This window comes from Taudactylus pleione, unplaced genomic scaffold, assembly GCF_031769625.1.
Source record: "Taudactylus pleione unplaced genomic scaffold, aTauple2 ptg000609l, whole genome shotgun sequence".
NCBI classification, from domain to species: domain Eukaryota; kingdom Metazoa; phylum Chordata; class Amphibia; order Anura; family Myobatrachidae; genus Taudactylus; species Taudactylus pleione.
The window spans coordinates 1,462,718-1,487,469 of NW_028285011.1; the positions used below are offsets into that span (position 1 = coordinate 1,462,718).

The 24,752-nt window shown below is 37.3% G+C and overlaps 1 protein-coding gene across 2 annotated transcripts in view; it reads right to left on the bottom strand.

Annotated features, from left to right (window-relative positions):
• Positions 1–6,178: 6,178 nt before the first annotated feature.
• The window catches only part of GABRG3 (gamma-aminobutyric acid type A receptor subunit gamma3), a 696,464-nt gene continuing 677,890 nt past the window's right edge, over positions 6,179–24,752 (bottom strand). For both annotated transcript variants that reach the window (XM_088454037.1, XM_088454036.1), the window contains one exon: positions 6,179–7,405. In XM_088454037.1, coding sequence (XP_088310163.1) covers positions 7,127–7,405 — 279 coding nt within the window. In that variant the 3' untranslated portion in view covers positions 6,179–7,126. The remainder of the gene's footprint in view (positions 7,406–24,752) is intronic.

A 24,752-nucleotide genomic window follows, 5' to 3' on the forward strand; every position in this document is an offset into this window, starting at 1 on the left:
CAGATAATGCCATCACAATTTTAGAAAGCCTATAACACAATTAGGGTGAGGCTTACAGTAGGCTATCACTATTTATTAACAGTTTATGCTGTTTTTACACTATTGAAAGAGTGGGAACTTGGGACCACTAGACAGAAAATAAATTAATACATAATTTGCAGATGAGGAATTAAGGAGATCTTCATTTTGGTTAAGCAATAGAGCTTTTATTGTAGCCTAATTATAGTCTGATGACCCCGGTATAATGTTGATCAGTGGCACTTTGGCTTCCCCCTCAACTCTTTGGGTAACTATCAAACTGCCCAGAGTTTGTTTTATTTTGTGCATTCCTACCCTGCATCCAGAACAGAGGGATACTATACCTAAAGAGGGCTTGAGTGCTCAAAGTCTGCTGCTAGTAACACATTGTAGGTAAATTTAAAATTACTTAATTTTTTATAGCTCTAAACCCTGGTATTTATCCTATGGTGGCTTTATTTGAAATCGTCAATCAATATCTTTATTGCAATGCCGCTACATTTTCACCCTGGTGGCATTGAAACTTGTTTGATTCAAGTTACTTGTTAGGAGTAGCTAAAACTGAAATTACTAATTATTCTAAGGGTACCATTTACATTATCATTTAATACAGTATAACAACATTTTCATATTTATTGTGGGTAGTGGTGACAGTATAATACTTTTAGTAAATTTGTTTATAATCTGTAAGAAAGAAATCTTAAATTGTCAATGAGGTTTATTGACAAAACCACACAAAAGCTTAAAACTGGATTATTGGAATGTGTAAACAGTATATTTTTGCTAAGAAAAGACATCTTAAAGCAACTCTCTTATAGTAAATAAACAGCATCTTTTTTAAAATCATGTCTTTGCATAAAGGTCTTTTGGCAGTTATCTCTAATGGCGCTCTGCTCAAAGATCTTTAGTTTGCAGATGACACCAAATATTCTTTTAATATTTAATTGTTCTTGCCACCTCTGAACGCATTATTCATGAGTCTAGAAACCCTACCCCAACCATTTATATTTCAATTTGTGTCTTATATTTCAAAATTCTGAATTTCATATATAATTTTACTTTTGATGTAATCTAATAAAAGTGTCTTCAGTGGGTGGTTACCAGTGGTGAGTTCAGAGGTGGGGCTGCAGCACAGTCCAAAATTCAAATAGGGGTGCCATGCCAACTGCCACCCCAACCGCTGCCAACCTTCGCATGTGGATTCCTTATTTGAATTTTGAACTGTGCAGCAGCCCAACCTCTGGAGCCGCCACTGGTGATTACCCTGATGGCGTCTCACTACTGGTACTTTGTTGAACCAAGGCTGTTTAAAAAGTCTTCATATCTTGATTCCCATAATGCTCTGTTGAAGAACCAATGGGCCTCATTCAGACCCACTCGCAAGCGGCTGTCCGCTCGCAAGTGGGTCAATGGTGTGCACTGCGCATGCGCACGACGGAGGGAGCTCCGTTGTGCGCATGCGCCAGACGCGACGAGCGAAGGACTTTCCTTCGCTCGTTGTGTCTGATCAAAGGGGGCGTGCTGTCGATGTTGATTGACAGCACGCCCCCTTTGGTGGGCGTGCTGGGGGCGTGCCTCTCAGACGGGGGCGTTCCCAAGGGAACGCCTACCGTCAGAAGCCGGCCCACTGACATCACTAGTGATGTCAGTGGGAGTGATTTTGGCTCTGATAGAGCCAAAATCACTCCAGGCCTTGCGGTTGAGAAACTCAACCGCAGGCTGCGGCTCACAGTGGCGATGGTCGCGATGGTCAAGACCATCGCGGCCATCAACCTGCACGCTCGTATAGGCTGTGGGTGGTGACCCACAGCTATACGAGCGTCCAGGAGGACGCTCCATAATTATGGAGGTGGGCCCTGATTCAGAGCAACCGCTCTGGTCAGAGCGTCCGGCTCTGAATCAGGGCCTATGTCTTTACTTGTGTTAATACATGTTAACAGGTAATCCTTTTAAAATTATTTGGACATTGATTTGTTGATTCTGTAAGGACTATTATCTGCCTTTACTTGAAAACCTTTGCTGTGATCTACCATATGATAAAAAAAATATATCTTCTATTATTAATTTTTTCTTTGTGTGTCTCCATTGATTTTTCTGTAATTGCAATTTTATATATCAATTTTACTGCAGCTGGCACCTAAAAAGATAAAAGCTATCATCTATGGATTAAGCAAACTTCATGTCAGATTTAATTTCTCAAAAGTATATGTTCCCTACTGATTTTCTAGTTTATTTGCAGATTAGCAAAACGCCAAATATATATTCCCTTGGCAGTGTATATAATTAATACAGAAATTAATACAGTAGAAGATAATGAGAGCAGATTAAAAAGGGAATAAACAAACTGGGTTTATATGCTTATCACATAATCAGAAATTAATTACAGGGAAAGGTAAAAGAATTAAATATTAAAATACAAATTGTGCTACTGTATATGGAAAGAAATGAGAGTAAGCTAAAACAAAAAACAACCAGACCTACTCTTTAAGGTAAAAACAGAGAAACAAAAGATGAAATATATATTGTTTTCGTGTTCTGAAGTGTTTGCAACAAAAGTCTTTACCTGAGATTTCCAATGGTACCACGTGACAGCCACAATGTGCCTATAATATTGAAATTTTCCCAGCAGTAATTTAAAACTATAATGCATTTATTTGCACTACCCATAACATTTTTAATACAAGCTCATAAAATTTTGTTAACTTGAATTCATCCTTTACCTTTCTATGAAACTGCTTACAGGACACTATTTAACAATGGGAATACTTTAGCTATCTTAGGGCCGTATTCAATAAGAAGCAAAAAGCCGTTTTCCATGAAAAAGTATCGCCATTTGCGGCTTTTTGTCTGGTCAGAACTTATCTCCAATTCAATTATATGCGGAAAGTGAATGCAATGTAATAGGCGAAAAAGTTTCGCCTATGAATAGCAGGTGAAAAGAAGTGCAAAATCTATATTTTGGAGTGCAAATGTGGGGAAACCAATCAGAACCCTTGGGACAGCCCCCCAAAGGACAACTGTGTAAAAAAATCCTGGAAAAAAACTTAAGAACACCCTAAAAAAGTACTTTCGTTTAGGGGGTGAAAAAGTACAAAGTGGGGGGACAAGCATAAAAAGTAGCAAAATAGATGTCTTGGGGGTCTGCAAGGATGGGTCAGGTGTTTTTAGGATTGCATGTGCTTGCTACAGGTGCATTTTTCATGTTTTTTTAAACTTCACTTTAGAGACTTTAAAATATGATAGCACCCATTTTCAAGGACCCCAAATTTGACAGGACTAGTTATTTTCCCCAAAAATGCTTAACTGCTTAATGCCATTCTTCACCATTTGTGCAAATACGCTAATAGCAAGCAATTTTCACAACTTAAGTACCCTAAATAGCTATATTAGGGCTATTAGTACATATGTATATTAATCCCCAATGTTTGGGGGGTACAGACTGATTTCCCCAATTCCGACACTACTTTCTGCCTGTTCTGCATTCGCCGTTTGTCGTTTTCGCCTGCTTTGGAATTGAATAGGGCAAATAGCGGAGACGCTCACTATAAGTTTTTGCGTGTAAAACACACGATGTAGGCAGAAAGTCGGACAGGCAAAATCTTTCTGACTTTTCGCATCTAATTGAATACCGCCCTTAATTTGAAAACTTTCTAATTTCTTATGGAATGAAAACTTTTCAGAAGAAAACAGGCTTGAGAATTCATTAATGCTGGATTGAAACACCCCACTAGTTCAAACAAAATCATGACTAAATAGAATTTTACCGCAAATGATAAATGCATCATATAAATTAAAATTACCTATATATTTCTCTCTCTCTCTTTAAGAGAGCGGGCACATGGAAATAATAGTAATAATATTAATATTATCCTATGTAAAGATTGTATGCAGTAATGTACATTGTGAATTACAATATAATTAAATATTATACAATACAGTGATACAGTGGCATGAAATGAAAGTTGAAGACCCCATCCAATTGACTTTATGGCAGTAGAAAAGCCTCCAACGGTGATATTTTTATTTACCTACCAATGATTGATGGAGAGACAGCAGAAGGTTGAGAAATGCTGGCAACTATGATTTTACTTCATCTTTATCTTAACAAAACCTCCTTCCTCCTCTGGTTTTGGAGAAGGCTTTCACCATTGTGCTGCACATATTTTCCTGTGGTTATCTAAAAGCTTTTGCCTTGTATTTTACTATTGCATCATGCTGGCTGCAGGACACAGAGCCAGGACACTTGTTACCAGTGGTGCAAGTAAGGTGATGCTGGCCTATACAGTATACCATTAAGAAATTAGTTAATAGTACGCCGTACCCCCTATTACCTTACCTCTGATGCCATTAGCTGCACTGCAGATTGAGTCACAGCACTCAGCAGCAAGATGAACCCCAGGCCAGGAGTGACTGAGGGTAGCCCAGCAGCTCCTAGAGTGCGGCGCATGCTCCCAGAGTGATGATAAATAGGGGTGTGTCATGTTGACACACCCCAATACTGTGTGACCATGTCCCCATGATGTGAGGTCATTTTTCGTGCACCTTAGATGCACACATACAGTTTCACAAACAAATGAAAAATACTTGCACCACTGCTTGTTACGTATGTTCATCTTTTGCTACCAAAGGAGATCAGCAAAATAGAAACAGAGATGACAATTGAACTCACTGGATCCAGCAGCTTAACTGAGATGGTATTTCAGTAGACCTTTAAAACAACTCTGTTTCTGGCACAATAATAATCCTCTGAATCAGCTTGTAAAATCCCTACAATTTAGCTGATTTATATATGTGAGGTGGGGATTACCTGTGAGTGTAGTGCACAGAGCTGCTGTAGTTTAAAATTGGAGCTATCTTTAACTGCTGTCCTTTCATCCCTGTCTTCACTGTTATCAGTGCATCGCATGCAGGGCTCTATTTATTAACATGATTTTTACTAAAATAAAGTGGAAAAGGGTGTTTTCAAACCCTTTTCACATTATTTTAGTTTCACCTAAAGTTACTAAAGGGCAATTGGAGAAGAATTCATAAAATTCTACTCCAACCCCTAATTATCACTTATTTTTAGTAATCAGATCGCATTTCCCATAATTGTAATGGGAAATGTGATCTGCCTGGTAGTTACTAAAAATAAATTGTGAAAAAATACCGGGGGAAGACCTGTGATAATAATGCCACCTGGTGTTATCCAGGGTCTCCCCCAGTTAATGGACTCCTGCTCTGCTATAATGGGGAGAGCAGAGCCCGGAGCTGGCCCCAGTGATCAGCTGTGTGGTCTAAAAACAGACCACACGCTGATACACTGCAAAAAAAAGAAAAATAATTAGTAAAACAAAAAAAACTTACCTGAGTCCAGGGAACAGTGATCGGGCTTCAGTGTTGTCTCCCCTCCGGTCAGCTGGTCTACCAGCCTGCACTGGGGCCCGGTCGTCACCTGACCGAGTCCCATTACAGGATGGGATGTCAGCTGACTGGAGCTATTGAGGGCATCACCAGAGCACTGATCACTGCAGGTAAGTGTAATAAAAGGAGGGGGGTCGCGGGGGAGGGAGGGGGATTGTGTGGGGTCCGTGATTGTGGGGGGTGGGGCTTAGCAATGGAGGCGTGACGGTCGGTCGGTGCATGCGTCAGTACTTGTCATGGTATTTTTTGTGAAAATACCGTGATTAGTGTGCGGAGGGGATTCGCAGGGACAGAGCTTTATCGCAAGCCCTGTCCCTGCAAGGGATTATTAGTAAATGCTTGTGATATTGCCTGAATTCACAATGCGAATTCAGTCGGTAATATCACACTACAGTCTGCATTCAAAATGTGGATTGTAGTAAATAGAGCCCACAGCCTTAGATATGTGTTATTACATTAGATGAAGCTGAATCCAGCATTGATCAGATTGGTGTGGTAATCTGACACTGTTTCCTATGCACTTCGAGTAAACTTAGCAAATTCAGAAGTTTGGTAGACTTTTGTACAAAATAATAATTAAGTGGTTTAGAGTGTAGTAGCACTGGCTTATAATAATTCATACATACAAGCTCTCATGTTTCCCAATACTTGCTATGCAATGTATCTTGCTACTTCAACCCCTTAATATCCTGTAAACAGCTAAATATTAAATAAACAACACAGTTTTATAAAAGGTAGTAAAAAGTGTTTATTTTGATTTGTCTTTTCATATATCTGTTAAGTCATATTTAAGATGCCAATGTGACAATAATAATTATGGGGGAATGACGGCCTGTTGCAGGAGTCCTAGAGAAACTTATTCTTTTTTTAAAAAAAATGAAAAAATAGGTGACTTTTAAAGGGTACATAATCTATAATTAATGTCATCTTAAGCCATGTTTTAGCAGTAAAATGTAATTCGTTCTAATTTTTATTTTATAGTAAGTTTGTGTTCAGGTTTCTTATATAGAAACAGCATTTTATGGCAGATTAGAACCACACAACCCATCTACTCTGCCTGTGTTTCCCTAAAGCAGACCAATCATCAGACCTATCCTAAGTAACTTTAAATTCACCTACTGCTTGAAAAGTTATTCCACCTAGTTACTAGCATTTTTTGTAAAGTAATTCTTGCGTATATTTTGCCTAAACTTACTAACTTCCAGCAGATTATAGGTTTAGCTAGGCTAAGCTCACATGTTCTCTGCTAAAATGCTGCAAGATGTTATTAGTTTACAAAATAATCATGGTTTTTATTACAATGTTAAATTTCTGAAATAAACTGAATTTTCTTTTTAAATGGATAAAATAATCCTAATTTGATGAAAAAAATGTTGATGTTTTTATAGAAATGAAATGATGCAATGACAATTTTCATTTCTTTTTTTATCATACAATATAATTTGATGATATCTTTCCAGTATAATTTTCTATGCCAAATATAGATTTTAGTATATAAGAATTTATAAGCATTGTGGTAAAAATTAGTTAGGCATTTCACACAAACTCTTTAAATAGAGTCCTTGTTTCTTATTCAGTCCCCAATAAACACATACCAAAGAATTTCCTGGTGAGTGTGAGGACGAAAAGTCTTTTTATATCCTCTGGATATTTTTTTTTCTTTGTCGGACTAATTAAATAAAAGCAGTCTTCACAATGTGAGTCTTTATAGGTAGAGATATCCAACCCAGTATACGAGGTTAAACAGCAAGAATGATGTTGGAAAAAAGACTCTGGAGTAGGAGTCCAATTCTAGAAGGTCTATATGTATCCGTCCTCTCCTCCATGAGCCAGATTTACATTCATCATAGCAACAAAAGAAGCTCTGACAGTCTTTACCATCCAAACACTCATAGACACATGCCTCTTCAAATTCTTGCCAGTACATGGCATTGTTCAGAGTGATGACTGTTGGGGGAGGTCTCATATCCAAAACAGAATAATTCTAAAACAAAGACATAAGACAAACTATATTAATCAAAATTATTTGTTTACATATATCAGTTATTTTATAGTCATATATATACTTATATATGTATTTCTATTTTACATTTAATTATATGTAAGAATAAGGTATGTACATTGTACAACTCAATAAAAGATGAAATTAAGACAAAAATTGATACCATTTCCATTGCCAATTTTTTTGTATCCTTTTCTATTATACAATAAACACCCTTGATCAATTTCCTATTTTAAGTAGTTCTCTACTTGGTCTTGTCTGTTTTGAACTCTGTCGCAGGATTGGAATCTCTGCAGAGATTGTGATGTTTTGTGTTTATTATATGGTCATTCTTTTTCCCCTGTAGGTTTATTATTCCAATGTCTAATTCTAAAACCATGCTATATAAATAAAATTATATTAGCTCACACCATTGGACACTAGTCAGCTGGCTTTGTGCACATGAAGGGCTATCATAGAACATGAATAAATGGAAGTTATTACTTTACCTCAACCCACATTGTCAGACTCAAATATTGTATATGTAATTCATGTGTTTCTCTTAATATATTCTAAGTGACCCTAGTCCCATAATGTAACTTATGTAGAAAAATAACTCATTAATTAAAATGTGGAAAATGTCAGTCATTGTGTTTGGCATGTGGTGTGCAAGAAATAGGTCAGATACCTCAGGTAAGTAAAAGGGGGTAGAAATGCAAAGTGGTAAAACAAAGGCACACATATGTTTTACTTGTTATTCATGGTTATTTATTGTTCCACAGCATACTAAAAAGGTCATAGTAATGCTTAAGGTAATTTGATACAACACCAGTGTAATTTATTTAAACATAACTACAATTACATACATTAAGACATGCAATAGTATTTTATTAAATACAGTTCAAATAAAAAGAATACTCCAATTCATGTAAAATACTAGTTAGCTGAACCTCTCATCTTTCCTCTCTCTCTCTCATATGTCTTGATAAAAGAGCAACGCTCTGAAACGTTGACAAGGAATCACGCAGTTGAAGTGTATGCTTTATTTGGATATTACAAGCCTGAGTGCCGGCCTATACCTGTTTATATTTCTATTGTGACTGGGGAAGGGCACCTTGCAATGCTGTGGAATTTGTTTATAGAGTGCCGAACACAAGCAACATATATATATATATATATATATATAGTCCAAATAGGTCCACACTCTCGTCTTCAATAATAAATTGCTGGGGTGACAGACCCATATGGGATCACAATAATCCTCTTCATGCAAAAGTAGAAAAAAAGGGGGGGGGTAGCACTCACCAGTCTTCTTAAAAACATTTCTTTATTACATCTCAGTAAAAATTTTACAGCATATCAAAATCCGACGTTTCGGTCCTGTGCATGGACCTTTGTCAAGGTTAAAAATCAAATGAAGTACAGCACATATATACCCATGTAGTTAATCAAAGAACTCCTCCCCCAATCATTAAAAATATTTCACCTGTTGAAAACAGCAGATGACTTTAGCCAAATAATCAAAGCAGCTAAATGAAATGCCAATATAAATAAGCATCATGTGAGGTCAATAAAGTAAAAAATCTAACTTCATACATTTCAACAATCATGTGTAGCCCTGCTGGCGTGCATCTCACATACCTTCCACTTCCTGTGGTTTGTAACACACTACATCTGGTTGTCAAGGTAACCAGGACACAACTTCCCCTGCACCAGCCCTCAGAGTCAGTGACAGAGACACTATCCATACCAGAGAACTTAACGTCATGATAAGCAACTACAACAGTGTCTGATCTCAGTCACATGTTGCAAAAGAATCTGCACTATCATAAAACAAACAAGGAACTAATACACAGCACCCATGTGTCCCAGTAAATGTCTTGGTCACAGCTGCACTGTCAGGTAGTCATGGCAACCAGTATACAAATTCCTGTTATGCATTAGCTATATCAGCTGTGTTCAAATTCACTGCCAGCAAATTTAACTCTATTGAGATCTCATTAACCCCAATGAGTTAAACATAATATTAAGATCTACCATTAAAAGCTTAAATGCCTCACAGTACAATATATAATAATACATGGACTTATTCACTGCCAGCAAATTTGACTCTATTGACATCCCCTTAACCCCCACGATATTTATAGGCATAATATTGACAAAATACAATTGCCCTATCCAGATCTAACATCAAAAGCTTAAATATCTCACGAGCTGATCAACACAAAATATTAACACATATAAACATTTGAATTCAAAGCCACAGACTCCACAGGAAAAAACCAGCCGCTATAAAAATTTAAAAAATTTCAAAAAAATATCAAAAAGTATCAAAAAAATAATATAAAAAAATAACAAAAAATGTGTGCTGAATGGTATATTGAGTCCTGGTAGTGTACCCCCAATATATATCCGCAATCTATTAATCCAGAAACATTCCCAAATGCATGGCTTCGTTAAGGCCACGAGGATAGATCGTATCCAGCTTGTGTGTCCACATTGCTTCTTTTTGCAGCAATAGTTTTGCCCGATCTCCACCTCTCCTTGGCAAAGGCACCTGATCAATAATCATGCATTTTAAGGATGATAAGGCGTGATGTGCTTCATAGAAGTGTCTTGCCACAGGTTTATCGGATGATCCATTAGATAACGCAGCTCTGATGGAAGATCTGTGGTTAGCCATCCTCTCACGAAAAGGACGGATGGTTTTACCCACATAATATAAGGAGCATGGACACGTCAAAATATATACCACATGGTCAGATGTACAAGTGACACGATGTCGGATTTGGATCTTGCGTCCTGTGTGTGGATGATGAAAGAACTGTCCAACCATCATGCTCCGACATGTGGTACAGTTAACACACCGAAAGCAACCAGGTTTAAGTTGATTAAGCCACCCTTGGGCGCTATGTGATCTCTTCATATCAGGTCGCATTAGAATATCCTTCAAATTCTGACCACGTTTGAAGCTCATCAATGGTTTTTCAGGTATATGTCCTTTCAAGGCAGGATCTGTAGCAACTATATGCCAGTGTTCACGCACTGCATTGCGAACAATCGAACCAGCAGTGTCAAAGGTTGTGGTAAAGACAAAAGGGTTGGTGACATCAGGATACTGTCTATTGCTGTTGCCTTCCATGAAAATCTTTCTTGCTTTTCCCAAACATTTGTTGGTCATTTTCAAACTATATCCTCTTTCAAGGAAACGCTGTTGCATCTCCATAAGTTGTGTATTGGCCATTTCAGAATCGGAGTTATTTCGAAGAACTCGCAAAAATTGAGAAATTGGTAAGTTGTTCTTTAAAGAACCTGGATGATGACTCCTGTAATTTAAAAGTGTATTGCGGTCGGTCGGTTTCCTGTAAAGTCTGTAGCCATACCCAGAGTCAGTGGTAAATATGGTAATGTCCAGAAAATCAATCTGGGCACTATCATAGGTCATGGTAAATCTAATAGGAGAGTCCACCTGATTTAAATATTCAAGCATCTTTAATAAAGCATCCTCAGAACTCTTCCAAATCAAGATGATGTCATCGATATATCGATGGTAAAAACCGATACTATCTCCAAACAGCGGGGCCAGGTGGTTCCTCTCATAGGCATCCATATAGATATTAGCATACGCCGGTGCGATGTTACTGCCCATCGCTGTCCCAGCCGTCTGGAGATAGTATCGGTCACCATATCTAAAGTAATTGCATGTTAGAGTCATCTCCAGCAATTCCATCAAAAATTCAATGGGTGGAGATCCCACATGTGTGTCAAGGAGAGCCCTCCTAACAGCCGTCATACCCTCTGAATGGGGGATCACAGTATATAAAGACGATACGTCTAAAGTAACTAGAATACCATTTAAGACCATAGGCAAGGATCTCAGTTTGTCTATCAAATCCTGTGTGTCCCTAAGATAGCTGTCTATCCTGGTGACACATTTCTGCAAAAAGCTATCTAGGTACTGGGCCTCAGGGGCAAAGAGAGAATTACGTGCCGATATTATCGGTCGCCCAGGCGGTTGGTCTAAGGTTTTATGGATTTTGGGCAATAAATACAAAGTTCGAAATAACTCCGATATGAAGAGATCACATAGCGCCCAAGGGTGGCTTAATCAACTTAAACCTGGTTGCTTTCGGTGTGTTAACTGTACCACATGTCGGAGCATGATGGTTGGACAGTTCTTTCATCATCCACACACAGGACGCAAGATCCAAATCCGACATCGTGTCACTTGTACATCTGACCATGTGGTATATATTTTGACGTGTCCATGCTCCTTATATTATGTGGGTAAAACCATCCGTCCTTTTCGTGAGAGGATGGCTAACCACAGATCTTCCATCAGAGCTGCGTTATCTAATGGATCATCCGATAAACCTGTGGCAAGACACTTCTATGAAGCACATCACGCCTTATCATCCTTAAAATGCATGATTATTGATCAGGTGCCTTTGCCAAGGAGAGGTGGAGATCGGGCAAAACTATTGCTGCAAAAAGAAGCAATGTGGACACACAAGCTGGATACGATCTATCCTCGTGGCCTTAACGAAGCCATGCATTTGGGAATGTTTCTGGATTAATAGATTGCGGATATATATTGGGGGTACACTACCAGGACTCAATATACCATTCAGCACACATTTTTTGTTATTTTTTTATATTATTTTTTTGATACTTTTTGATATTTTTTTTAAATTTTTTAAATTTTTATAGCGGCTGTTTTTTTCCTGTGGAGTCTGTGGCTTTGAATTCAAATGTTTATATGTGTTAATATTTTGTGTTGATCAGCTCGTGAGATATTTAAGCTTTTGATGTTAGATCTGGATAGGGCAATTGTATTTTGTCAATATTATGCCTATAAATATCGTGGGGGTTAAGGGGATGTCAATAGAGTCAAATTTGCTGGCAGTGAATAAGTCCATGTATTATTATATATTGTACTGTGAGGCATTTAAGCTTTTAATGGTAGATCTTAATATTATGTTTAACTCATTGGGGTTAATGAGATCTCAATAGAGTTAAATTTGCTGGCAGTGAATTTGAACACAGCTGATATAGCTAATGCATAACAGGAATTTGTATACTGGTTGCCATGACTACCTGACAGTGCAGCTGTGACCAAGACATTTACTGGGACACATGGGTGCTGTGTATTAGTTCCTTGTTTGTTTTATGATAGTGCAGATTCTTTTGCAACATGTGACTGAGATCAGACACTGTTGTAGTTGCTTATCATGACGTTAAGTTCTCTGGTATGGATAGTGTCTCTGTCACTGACTCTGAGGGCTGGTGCAGGGGAAGTTGTGTCCTGGTTACCTTGACAACCAGATGTAGTGTGTTACAAACCACAGGAAGTGGAAGGTATGTGAGATGCACGCCAGCAGGGCTACACATGATTGTTGAAATGTATGAAGTTAGATTTTTTACTTTATTGACCTCACATGATGCTTATTTATATTGGCATTTCATTTAGCTGCTTTGATTATTTGGCTAAAGTCATCTGCTGTTTTCAACAGGTGAAATATTTTTAATGATTGGGGGAGGAGTTCTTTGATTAACTACATGGGTATATATGTGCTGTACTTCATTTGATTTTTAACCTTGACAAAGGTCCATGCACAGGACCGAAACGTCGGATTTTGATATGCTGTAAAATTTTTACTGAGATGTAATAAAGAAATGTTTTTAAGAAGACTGGTGAGTGCTACCCCCCCCCTTTTTTTCTACTTTTATATATATATATATATATATATATATATATACACATACACCAGAAAACCCGGCACTCACAGACTGGGGATAAATAGAAATACTTGCTAGGGTGCCTCTCCAGAGGTGCAGAGCGCTACCTCTATGTAGACAGTAGATACAGGATGGCACTCCATAGTCTGAAAGTATGCTGGTTAAAATGGTCCTTTAATGATGCTTTGGAGTTTCCTCCTTCCTCAGGGACAGCAGTCCCTGAGGAAGGGGGAAACCCCGAAACGTCATTAAAGGACCGTTTTAACCAGCATACTTTCAGTCTATGGAGTGCCATCCTGTTTCTACTGTCTATATATATAAACAAAGTATCTACACATGTGCATATCTAACTATTCTGACCCTCAAACTATTTCACCTAAAATGATATTTGCTCTGTGTGACCAGGATGGGCTAAATTGTTCTTGTGACTGATTTCCTATACTTATACTTATGATTTCCTATACTTAAAAAATATATAATAATCTTTTGGCACTGGAAGTACATCTGTAGTTGCAGCTGGCTGAGTATAGATACTGTGAGATTTACAAAATATAGCAAATGACAAAAAAAACAGACTGCGCAATAACTATCATAAGTAAACTGATAAACTAACCGATACACAGAATCCCAGTATGCCCAGTATGCTGAGCTAGAGTGGTCATTGAAGCTTAAGTGGTATTCCAGGGGGCCAGGTAAGTATTATCTCAGCTGTTCCATCATTTGGGCCTGATGTGTTTTGTCATGTGATGTGACAGTATCTAAGCTTATCCATCATGTGGGCCTAATGTGCTTGTCATGTGATATGACTTTATAACAGGCATATAGGTGACACTTAAGCATCCATATTTGTATCCTGCCATCAATAATTCAATGCTAATTAGCATGCACAATATATTAAAGACTTAATAACTTGTTATCCCCATCTCAAAACAAAAAAAATCATCTAAGAATGACTATAGAGCACAAGACAGCCACTGAGAATGTTATCCCACACATGTTGGTCCTCAAAGGCACTCATATAGATTGGCTAAACTTGCCACAAATCTCATGCCCATGGCTGTCCCAAGAATCTGTAGGTAAAAAATTTGAAAAAAAAATAATTATATGATAAAATAAAGGAAATAGAATCAAGAATACATTTCTGATGAGTCTCTGAGACCCCTCCTTACAATACTGTAGCATATTTCTAATGGTCTCTAGGGATTCTGCTTGTACATAATGTAGCAGGTCATAAAATTATATACTCCTTCCATTTTATGTATTGATCATATTCAAGAAACAGGTGGTGTCCTTGATGTGAGATCTCAGAGAATAAGTATATGGCTGTAAAATATATCTAAAATCTTTGATAAATTATAGGTGATGGAACACCAGAAGAATGAGATGCCTTGGGGGTATATCAAGTGTTTTAAGTGTTTTGTGAGGAGTCTCAATAAATTTTTTAAGGGCCACCCCTTATCCATATGTGAGATTATTATTGAATTCAAGTCAAGTCTGGAAATTATCCAGAGTTTTCCTGTATTTGTGGAAAAATATATTTTCCTACACAGAGTCCTTACATAATGATTCAAATCTTTAAATAAGAAAAACAAATCAGGACCCTTTGTAGATGACAATTGTAGGTGAAGAACTTGTTTCCACATATCTCACATCTAAAAAAAAACTCCTTGCCATTAAAAGCTTTTGGGTTCATGGAAAATGTTGGTTGGATAATGGTACTATAGTTTTAACATGATTCTATGCATGTGGATCTATAGAGGGATGGCCAAAGGCCCCTATTGTAGAGGGGCCCTGTGGTACTAATTTATTGGGGATGCAAAGGGAATGAGTACATATTGTCTCCATATTAGGATTTGATTATTTACCCCCTTGAAATCGATAGGAACCTGATATCTTTCTGTGAAACCCATTAATCCATTGTCTCTATTGGAAAAGAAGTTCTTCAGTAAATGACCTATTGTTATTTAGCTTCTTCTAATAAGTTCTAATTTCATCTCAATCATAATCATTTTTGCTGTCAATTATTTCTTTCTCAAAAGCTTCTATAATCTCCCCTCCCCTTTAGAATGTGAGCTCTCATGAGCAGGGACCTCTTCCCTCATGTGCTTCTCTTTACATATTCTTCTACTCTTTACTCCCCTATTAGGGCACCTAACACGTGACTGCCATCTCCTGGCTGCTTATTGTGAGTGCTTTAATCGCTATTGCAGCAATGTATATAAATTGTGTCCTTGTTCTGCACTGTAATGTACTGTAAGTTACTTGTTTCTTGTTCACCTATTAGTTCTATGTACTATGTAAGGCGCTGTGGAACACTTGTGGCACCATATAAATAAAGGATAATAATAATAATAATAATAATAATAATAATAATAATAATAATAATAATCTTGTTAAGGTTGAAATATTTCTCTTTATGTGCTGGGAGCTCTGCATAACTAGCAAGAGCTGTTTCAACTGCCTCAATTTCTTTAGTTATTATAATTTTCTGTGGATATATTTTATATTTGTTTAGGAGACTACAGTTTAACTATTATATAACAGTGTTATAATAAAACTATGTATTTATTTGCACAAAATAGTTAAAAGATCTGCTCTTGTTTTCGTTACATTTTCTTATCATGTATAAGTAAAGCTGATACTTTGTTAGCATGATAGATCTAATAAACTATAAGTTTAAGTATTTTAGTATTCTTTTATAATTGATTCCTATTAGTTTTATTGGCTACAGACTTGTACCTGATATTCTCAGATGCTACCCGCTATCTGCATCAGGTTTAGTTGTTTGATCTTCAATATATTGCCCCTGTTAATTAGCATTAAAATATTTCTGGCAGGATACAACTAGAAATGCTTTACTGGACATCAATATGTCTTTGATAAAGTCACATCACTTGACGAAGCACGTCAGGGCCACATGGTGGGACAGCTGATATACCACCTATGGGTCACCAGCAATACCAGACAAGCTTCACTGCCCACTACAGTGCTGCATACTGGTACTCTGTGTATACAGCTTAAACAGAGTTCCTGTTGGGTAAGATATCCAGGTACCTTGCAAAATACTGCCAGTATTCTGTCATTCACTATCCACACTACGTTTGGCTCATATTTCTTTCATCCTACTGCTCCTAAAGATAAACTTCTAATTATCCACACATGGCATGTCCCAAAAGACTGTGTTATATTTAGTATATTAAGACAGCTCTGCATTAAACTATACAATCACGATACCACCAAACATATTCATATGCATTTAAGAACTATACAATCCTGTTTTATAATAAATTGTACTAATATTTTTTTTATAATTGAGTTTAGTTATGCTTTATTAGTTACTTGGGGTTTTTCTTGACTTCCTATACTGTGTATGATATGCATACAGTATGTGCGCTAAAAACCATCATTGTCATAGATGCTTCATGCCATATATGTTAGTATGTACAGTATGTTGGATGGATTTGATTCTTGGGAAAGACTACACCCAATTTAACCTATATAAGCCCTAGATATGTTATGAGCTGTAGCTTCATCTGAAGAAAGAGATTTTGAATAGCAGTGCCTAGAATTGTCAGGACCTGTGAATGAACTGGAACCCCCTGACATAACACTTGATTCTTGCTCTGGATTTCTGTGCACAAAATGTCAGATGATATCTACTTTCCAGTGCAGGGATTTGCTGGACTGAATATTGTCATGTGCTAAACAACTAAGCTAAGTACAATTAAAAATAGCTATTTTTTATTCAGTACTGTGTTTGAGTTTTCATCAACAGGCTGATATACCTGACACATTAATTGTGTAGCCAATTGGTTTCAGCTCTGATTTCACAGTTACTTAGTCTGAATGTTAGATGCTGTTAATATAATTATACATTTATTAATTCAACCTAGGTAATTACAATAGTAACAGAGGTACAGTGCTTTTTGTGCAAGGTGTTAGGTGTACAGTTAGGTGATATCTGGTAGTCTGTCTATTAAATTTAATCTACCCTGGGATAAGGGAATAGTCAAAGTGATAGAACACACATATTTTCTCTGGCTTTCTTGTCTGTGGCACAAAACCTCACCTAGACTTCATTAATGAATCCAGTAGTCTTCGTACACTTCATCATTCTTTAACTGTGTGCTGTGAGGGCTGTGAGTAAAGTCTCTGAACACAAACAGGTTAGATATTTTGCTTTAGTGCTAAGCTACATGGTAAACATTAAATTGTTGAACCTCAAGAGATAAATCTCATATGAGAGAGCTCTCATTTTGTAACTCATTGTAACAATGTAGTGCAATAATAGCCTTCAATCACCTCCAATGAACTTCTGGTTTATAACTTATGCATAGCATTTTATGAAATGAGAAAAAAATGCTCATTAAGCAGAAGTTAGACATTTCTAGGAAATTGTGATTATTCTCATAAAATCATACTGTATTGTACAAAGTGCTACTTCCCCATTTGAACAGGAATCCTATGGTGTCTCTGCAGTGACACCACAAAGACTTCCCAAAGCTGAAGTTTGTACAGCTGAATCACTATAATATTGCAGGGGTAGTGTTCTATATTCATGAAGTACCAACTGAGTTAATCATTGCATTAGAACTCCTTGGTATTAAGGTCAGAGAATTGTGGCAGTCTTGTATGCCCAAATCATCTCTATACTAGAATGCTAGTTAATTCCTATTCTCCTTTTTAGCAAATGAATGGACTTGTAAACACAGAAGGGCTCATGCATAATTAGTCCAAATTAGTATCTAAATCACAGTTGCAAAAGTTGTTTTAAAATTTGCTTAGCTTATACAGCTGGCCATATTTGCGAGAAGTGCCCAGCTGATCAAGGGTAACAAATCCACCTGCTTTTCTCCTGGATTGAATAATAGTATATTCAGCTTGTGTGTATGTGCATAAGGTGAACAGTATAAGTAAAGCACAACCCAAAAGTGTTAGAGTTTAAGGGATCTATTTATTATTACTAACAATTATTTGGAGATAATTAGGTTTAGAACTCACATGGAGTTCTACTTAATAACTGGAGGAATTCATCATTTCTCCTCTACATAAGTATTTATCCTGAAAAGCTGTCATTTTTACGTTGACAGTTTTTTTGAAAATAGATACTTTTCCCTGCCTGCATCCTCTGCCGTCATCTGTCTTGCCACTCCATAACCTCTGCACTGCCAGCACTTTACACAGATCAGTGTGTCCAGCTCCCCAGTTTGGAGCTGTGCACCAGGGGGGATGGATGCTGTGGGCAGCAGCTGGGCAGGGGGGGCTGCAGACATATAATTTTTTGTTCAAAATACTATTCTATGTTCTTCCTGCCGATGCATGCTGCTGCATGCTGCTCCCCTCCCCTCTGTGTGTTCCCTGGTGGCCCTTGTACATTCTTCTTTAATGAACTGTTTATAGTAAATAAACAGTTAATTGAAAGAGCCCTTACAAGTGCCACTGGGGAACAGAGGGGAGACGCTTCGCATCAACAGCATGCGGTGGCAGTGAGAACACACATTGCAGCCGGAGCCGGAGGATTCAGCGATGGGGGGAGCCGGAGAAGAACCTGCTCATGCTGAAAGCAGGTAATACCTCTTTTCCACCAAAAACCCAGGTCCGACCTGGGTTTTTGGACATGGTTCCAACCCTGGTCAGACCCAGGTCAGACCCATTTACACTGCACCTTTGATCTGGGTTACTCCCAGGTCAGCCCTGTTCACACTGAACTCAGGTCTGCCCTGCTAAACCTGTGAGGTCATAAAAAGTGGGAGGTGAATGCTCGACAACCACCAATCCGCTCATTTTAGGCATGATCCAGGTCAGATAACCTGGGTTGCACCGTTTACACTGCACCATTACCTGGGTCCATCCTGGGTCCAACCCCGGTAGCTACCTGGGTTGGATTGCAGGGTCACTTGACCTAGGTTATTTTTCAGGGACCCTTTTACACTGAGCTGCGACCTGGGTAGACCCAGCAAAAACCCATGTTTTTGCTCTGGTGTAAAAGGGGTATAAGTATATATCACTGCTACACAAGCTGCAGTGTAAACAGCTCCTTGTAAAGCTTTACAGGGGCTGTACACCATCTGAGGATGGTGTACAGTAACACCATCAAATTCCAAAAAGACAAACTTTTTGGAATTTGTTGAATAGCCTATATTCTACATCCCCATATTAAAGTATGGGAAGTGTGGAAATTAACACAGATGGACTTAACACAGGAGATATCACTGATCTCCTGGTTTAGTGTATTAATGAATATAAGAGAAAGGTAAATTAAGAAAAATTGTCCTTAAAAATGATACTTTAGTGATGATGAATAGGTCCCTAAGTGAGAAATAAAAGAGGAATCTAAACTAAGATCCCCATCCCAAATAATAACATGATCATCGATAAATCTGCCATAGAGCACCAAGTTAACTCCAAGGGGTCCTCTCCAGATAAATCGCTCCTTAAATAAGTAAGAATGTAAGACTATAGAGGTACATTTTGTATAGTTCTGTTGGTCCTATTAATAAGAATATTGATATGTTTTAAAATATTTATATAAAGAATAATAAAATTAAACTGCTCCATCGGATCTTGAACCTGGGACCTAGATCTATAATTACTGTGGTTGTAACTCTTGAACCAAGCTGTGAAGACTTTAAGCAGTGAAATAACTAATGTTAGATTCTAATACATAAAATATGTACTCTGATTTGAGAGTATCAAGCAGTAATAAACTTATTTTAAATGGTATTTAGATCATACATAGCTTAATAAATAAGAATTAATATAAATTAAATACAAATGAAAAATTAATATTACAGTATTTGCTTAACCATGATTTGAAACTAGGACCTCAGGATGATATGTACTGTAGCTTAGCTGGCTTAGCGAACTGAGCCATAGAAGCTGTATATCAATATACTGTTATTTGTGTATTGAATTTAAATTATTTGTGTTCTTGAGTGATGCATTCCTGTATCTATTCATTTACAGTATGTATACAGTATATAGGGTTTTACTTGTATGCTTTATTGGTACAGATAAATTGATGTATGATAATCAAAAGTTGTTTTTTGTATAAAAAGTTGGTTAAATTAGAAAGAGTGCACAAATTAATTTAATTGTAAATTAAGAAAAGCATGATGACTCCGGTACTCATACAGTATGTGACCTATTAACCTAATTAGCTGAATTGATTTGATGAGGAGGGGTATACAAGAACTTGGAGATTGCAAGCCTCTCTACTCTGACCCTCTGAGGAAATTGTCAATAGATGGAGAAACGCATCAGAGATTGCTACTATATCCAACCCACATCTCTGCCCATTGGTTTCTGTTATCCTCCTGCCAAGGTAGCCACTATGGGACTGAATTTCCAGGTCAAGCCAAGCGGCAGAAGATGTGCACTGGATGTGGTGTCATTAGTGGCCCCCCTGCATTCAGTAAGTTTGACTCTATAAAAAGTTTTAACAGTGATTGGAAACTGCAGGACCAGTGTGAATCCTCACTAGTAACAAGGAGAGGATGGCTGGGTAATTATATTGGAACTATTCCACCTGCATTTTCACACTGCATGGTTATTTTAATTGTACACCTTTAGTCTGCCGAAGACTACATTTTATTACTTATTTTTCCATTTTCGACACAAATGAAGGTTAATTGAACATACAGTACAGTATACATATGCTAAGAAAACTGGCTTAATATTCAAAGGACAGTGAATTGTTAAATATATCTGCATGCGAAAATTAAAAGTGGAATGGGACTTAAATGGTTCAATGTATGGCTTATAAGCATGATAATGAATTGATATTGTCTGTATGTAAATTTCTGAGTATTAACCCCTCTTTTATATTAATAAATACTAATATTTTTTAAGTACAGTATGTGATCCCTGAAGTTAAGAAAGCGCACCCTATGGTGAAAAGATTTTCATCTCAAAATAAATTGTCTTGATTAGCAATTCAGAGCTATTAATTGGGGAGCAGCTGTAATACTATTATATACTATAGAGAACCTTTTATATTTTTGTATTACTATTGCACCCGGTATATATTTGTAAGTGTATATTGATTATGTTATTAGTACATTTGTTAATAGACTGTTACTGATTACTAATGAACAGCTTAAACTGTCTTTGCTCAGTTTAAAAACACTGCTCTGCAAGTGTAGCGCATAATTCAAATGTAACTGCCAGCACATTAAGGGTCTGATTATCAGACAGTCACAATGCCATTGTTTTCACAATTTTCTTTTGTACAGCACATACCTATGTCACATTGCTCATGTACTGCAATGGTCTTGCAATGGCTATTACAGTGAGGGTTTTTTTGCAAATTGATTGACAGGCAGGAACTAGTTCTGGGAGTAGGCGACTCAAACACAGACCTGTTGCAACCATTTCAGGGATGTGTCACAGCTTGTGACTGCAATCCCATATGCGATATGTGGCTCCTGTGTCTTACTTCTGATGGCCATTCTGCATGACCATGAGTCACTCAGAAGTTTGATGATCAACCGATGTGTGTCTGATGGTTATTATTATTATCATCCTTTAGCTACATATATGGACCCACAAGGGTCAGCACCTAAACAAATGAGCACATAAGAAAACAGTGACTTACAGTACAATACAATGTAGGATAAGGACATGGTTTATAAACTTTGCTGCATAAGTGATAATAACACTCAAATATGCAGCAGGGCATTAGCAACCAAGTGTTTGGTGACTTTGTGGGAAGTTAGGCATAGGCAACAGTATGAGAAGGGAGGAAAAGCACATGAGGGAAGAAGGCCCTGCTCATTAGAGCTTACATTCTAAAGGGGAGGGGCAGTTAGACAGGGGTGACACAGATGGGGTGAGGAATGAGCATGTAGCAGTAGGTTAGCGCCCGTTTGAAGATTTGTAGAGAGGCGGAGAGGGAGAGAGTTCCAGAAGAAGGGAGCAGCATGGGAAAAATCTTGGAGGCAAGAGTGGGAGGAAGTAATCAGTTGGCAGGTGAGGTGACGTGCATTTGTTGAGCAAAGTGGGCAGGCAGGAGTGTGAAGGTAGATGAGGTAGGAGATGTAAATGGGAGAGGATTAGAGGAGGGTTTTGTAAGTGACTTAAGAACCTTGAATTGGGTTCTAAAGGGGAAAGGGAGCCAGTGTAGGGCTTGTAGGAAAGGGGAGGCAGGTTGCATCTAACTGATCAGAAACACTGCTGGTCCCCAAAAACTGACACTACCAACAGGTGCCTCATTCAGCATATGCCAGCGGGATGTGGCCACGCCATCATAGGGGCATGGTCCTGCATTACACGTTATCATAACAAGGAAATAGGAAACGTTACAGTATAGATGGTAAATAAGGTGGAAAACCAAATAAAAATTAGAACACAGGGTCTTACAAGGAAATAGGAAATATTATAGGATAGTGAATAAGGTGGAAAAGATAAAAAAAAATAGAACATTTCCAGCCATAGACACTTTTATACATGTGCATTTAGCAAGTACGACTGCTACCGTTGCTTAATTGCCAGTCATCAGTGCTCATGAATAAAAACACACCACCATGTTTTTTGGTAAGTAAGAGCATATTTTTACTCATACTACTGTCTACACTATCTTCAAAACTAAGAAAATGTAAATTCTAATAATAATAACAGTAATAATAATAATAACACATTATTCATTAAGGTTATAAGTAATCAGAAACTGTATGTTTACTCAGTGTGCTTAAACATTTACTGTATATTAGTATGAAATGCAAACGGAAGTAGAAAATTACAAGGCAAAAAAATGACTTTGCATGTTAAAAAAAATCTCTCCACAGGCTAATGAATTCCTGTAAATCATCCTCCAAACATGCAGAGCCCAATTTTATGTGGGACAAACAAGTACCTTCCTTATTAATAATGCATATACAGTACAGTAGCTGGCATCTTAACTAAGTATGCCTATAAATATTTTGACCAATTCTCTATAACATACTTTCTTTTATAATGGGGTTTAAAGTAATTGGATTTATACAATATATCCAAAGAAAACATCTCCCAAACTCTAATAAATTATTCATCCATCCAGAAAACGTGATTTATTTATTAGTACTCTGGGCTTTAACATTTGGGTATATACATAACTGTCTGCTTAAGCAATATGATCTATTCTCTTTTATTAATAACTTTAGCAATGTCTAACAGATATTGTATAAACTGCTGGGATTTGCTCTAAAAATAACTATTAATTACTGTACTGCTGCTGACTCCTCACTTCCATGTTATGTAATATTGCTATAAGCTGAAGTCAAAACATAATGCCTGCAGAACTAAACATATTTTTACTCTTGATTCACCTTTTTCATTTGTTTTGTTATCTCCCTTCAGAAATGTTATCATTCATTGTATTTTACATTAGCTGACAATTAATATACATACTGTAGCTTGTCAGTCCTACCAGGTTATGGGCTGTAATAGTAATATAATTTATTTAGCAAATTCATTTGTTGTAGACAGAGGCTACTAGTCACATTTATTACAGGTTTACATTTGCTTAGAATGTTGTCATAAGATTTTATTGGCTTTGTCAGTCATTAGCAATTTTATTACAGGAGGTACTTATGAACAGTCGTCAATTAATTAACTCATATTTATCAAGCCCAGGCAGATTTTATTTACACTTGAGAACTAGTTTTCCTATGATACAATTTACCATGTAATTCATTATAGTTGAGAATGTTTTGAAAATAGTGCATAGGCTCATTGGTTAATTGCATTGAAGAATGAGCAAATGAAGACATTGATCAACGTTTCCATTGCAAGGTGACTTCTGGTGTGTGATGCGATGTGTGAATTCCATTTGTGCCCCATGTGTTAGTAATTAGCCTTTAGGAACAGATAAAATAATCTACCACATACAGGAGTCTATTTACTAAGCAGTGTTAGGAGACTAGGAGAGTTAGAGTGAAAAGTGATGAGGTGCCAGTCAATCAGCTCCTAACTGCCATCTCACAGGCTGTGTTTGCAAAGTGACAGTTGGGAGCTGATTGCCTGGCACCTTATCACTTTTCACTCTGTCTCCTAACACTGCTTAGTAAATAGACCCTACAGTACGCTATGAGTAACTCTAGACAAAACCTCTACACATACTGTATCATAGCACATTAGGCAGACATAATATTGAAATTGCCTCTGGTTTATGCAGGTTATACTATTCAGTCTATGGCAAACAGACTGTTACATATCTACCATATGTACTGGAAAATAATAGAAACATTAGGCCACAACAGTGATTTAGTTAAGTGATACACTCAAGACACCTATGTGACATCCATGCTATCTCCTTAAAAGTCAAGACTGTGGAATAAATATTAGGACTGTTATATTTTGTTGTCTGTTTGGGTGGAGGAGCATTGTCTTTATTTATAAGAGAGGGAGATAGAAAGGATGATGGGAAAGAGAAGTGAAAGAGTAGGATTGCAGAAGGTGGGCTTTGGATGGTAGAAAGTTAAGCTAAAGTCAGAATGTGGTAGTTGTGCTAAACACATCAGGAGGGTACTTGTTCAAATATACCATGGGATCTGCTCCAAATGTAAAACCAGGTGAAATAAATTGAATCAGGTGAATGTATCCACCTTGTGCACTTTAATGTTTTAAAGTACTC